The sequence below is a fragment of the Geospiza fortis genome, unplaced genomic scaffold, assembly GCF_000277835.1.
Source record: "Geospiza fortis unplaced genomic scaffold, GeoFor_1.0 scaffold178, whole genome shotgun sequence".
Lineage (NCBI taxonomy): Eukaryota > Metazoa > Chordata > Aves > Passeriformes > Thraupidae > Geospiza > Geospiza fortis.
This window is the reverse complement of record NW_005054466.1, coordinates 1,101,472-1,103,414: the sequence shown is the minus strand read 5'-3', so window position 1 is coordinate 1,103,414 and position 1,943 is coordinate 1,101,472. Positions and strand designations below refer to the sequence as shown.

The window sequence follows — 1,943 nt, the reverse complement described above, 5'->3', positions numbered from 1 at the left end:
GGAAAAACCAGCTGAATCTAACAATACACAGGAGAATCACTTCCTGCTTCGTGCCTTCGCACGGCAGGCTACAGAAGAAATTTTGGCAGAGATCGTGGAATGATTTCCATGGCGGAAGGCTGAGGTGAGGAGCAGAGGAACCTCTGCGCTGTCCACGTCCCCCCCCAAGCCCCTTAAAGACCCATCCGTTACCTTGGGGGCCTCCACCCCGGGGGGCAGCCGCAGGATCCAGAGATTCCTGTTCTTCAGCAGGTTCTCCATGTTCTGCAGGCGCTTCTGGAGCCGCCCGTACTCCTGGATCAGGGTGTCCAGCGCCGCGCACTTGCTCTCCAGCTGGTTCCCGAACTCCCCGACCATTTTCTCGCAGTCCAGGTGCTTCTTCTCGCTGTTCCCGGCGCGGTGCTCCAGGCTGAAGAGGCGGGACGCGTGTGCGGCCACGCTGCGCTACAGCGCCTGCACGGCCGCCACCACGGTCCACAGCGAAGTCAGGGACACCCAAGAACAGATGGGGACACTCCGGGACACCCACGGACACACAAGGACAACCAGGGACAGACAGAAACACCCAGGAATATTCAGGGATACTGAGGGACACACAGGGACACCCAGGGATATATGGGGACACTCAGGGACACCTAGGGACAGATGGGGACAGACAGGGACACCCAGGAACATGCAAGGACACACAGGGACAGACAGACACACACAGGGAGAGACAGGGACAGCCAGGGATACTCAGGGATACTCAGGGGCACAAGGGGACACCCAGGGACACCCAGGAACACACGAGGACACACAGGGATACCCAGGGACAGACAGGGACAGACAGGGAGACACAGAGACACCCAGGGACACATGGAGACACCCAGGGACACTCAGGAATACTCAGGGACACTCAGGAACACTCAAGGACAGTTGGGGACACCCAGGGACACCCATGGACACCAAGGGACACCCAGGGACATTCTGGGATATTCAGGGATACTCAGGGACACACAGGGATACTCAGGGATACCCAGGGACACTCGGGAACACCCAGGGACAGATGGGGACACCCAGGGACACCCAGGGACACCTAGGGACACCCAGGGACAGACAGGGACACTCGAGGACACTCAGGAACACCCAGGGACAGCCAGGGACACCCAGGGACAGATGGGGACAGACAGGGACACCCAGGGCTGAGGCCCCTCTCGGCTGGGACTCCTCTCCAGGCTGAGCAGCCCCACCTCCCTCACCCTTTCCTGGGCACTGAGATGCTCCAGGCCCTTGCTCAGCTCCAGGAGCTCCTGTCCCTGCTGTGCTGAGGATCCAGAGCTGGACACAGCACCCAGAGGTGCCTCCAGGGCTGAGCAGAGGGGCAGGATTGCCCCTGACCTGCTGGGAATGCTCTTCCCAATGCACCCCAGGATCTCCTTGGCCTTTTTTCCCTAGCACACACTGTTGGCTCAAGGACAGCTCATTGTCACCCAGGACCCCAGGTCCTTTCCCACGGAGCTGCTCCAGCAGGTCACCCTCAGCCTGTGCAGGTACCTGGGGTTGCTCCTCCCCAGCTGCAGCACCTGTGCTTGCCTTTGTTGAATTCCAGACATTTCCCCTCTGCCCATGTCTCCAACCTGCCGAGGTCCCTCTGAAGGGCCACACAACCCTCGGGGGGATCAGCCACTCCTCCCAGCTTTGAGCCCTCAGCGACCCCCTCACCCAGGCCAGCGATGAAGCAGGCAAACAACACCGAGCCCAGCAGAGCCCCGTCCTGCAGCCACACCCCGTGCCATCGCCCCGATGCTCCGGGAGCTGCCACTCAGCTGCTTCCCAACCCATCCCACTGCTCCATCCATCCAACAAACCAACCCACTCCTCCAGGAGCTCGGCGGAGCCTGGAAATGGACCAATCATCATGCGTCCTCCATCCATCCATCCATCCATCCATCCATCCATCCATC

The 1,943-nt window shown here is 60.7% G+C and overlaps 1 protein-coding gene across 1 annotated transcript in view; it reads right to left on the bottom strand.

Annotated features, from left to right (window-relative positions):
* The window catches only part of LOC102040170 (zinc finger protein 282), a 12,726-nt gene extending 10,830 nt beyond the window's left edge, over nt 1-1,896 (bottom strand). The window contains 2 exon segments of the mRNA XM_031062814.1: nt 193-514; nt 1,856-1,896. Coding sequence (XP_030918674.1) covers nt 193-514; nt 1,856-1,896 — 363 coding nt within the window.
* Nucleotides 1,897-1,943: the final 47 nt, after the last annotated feature.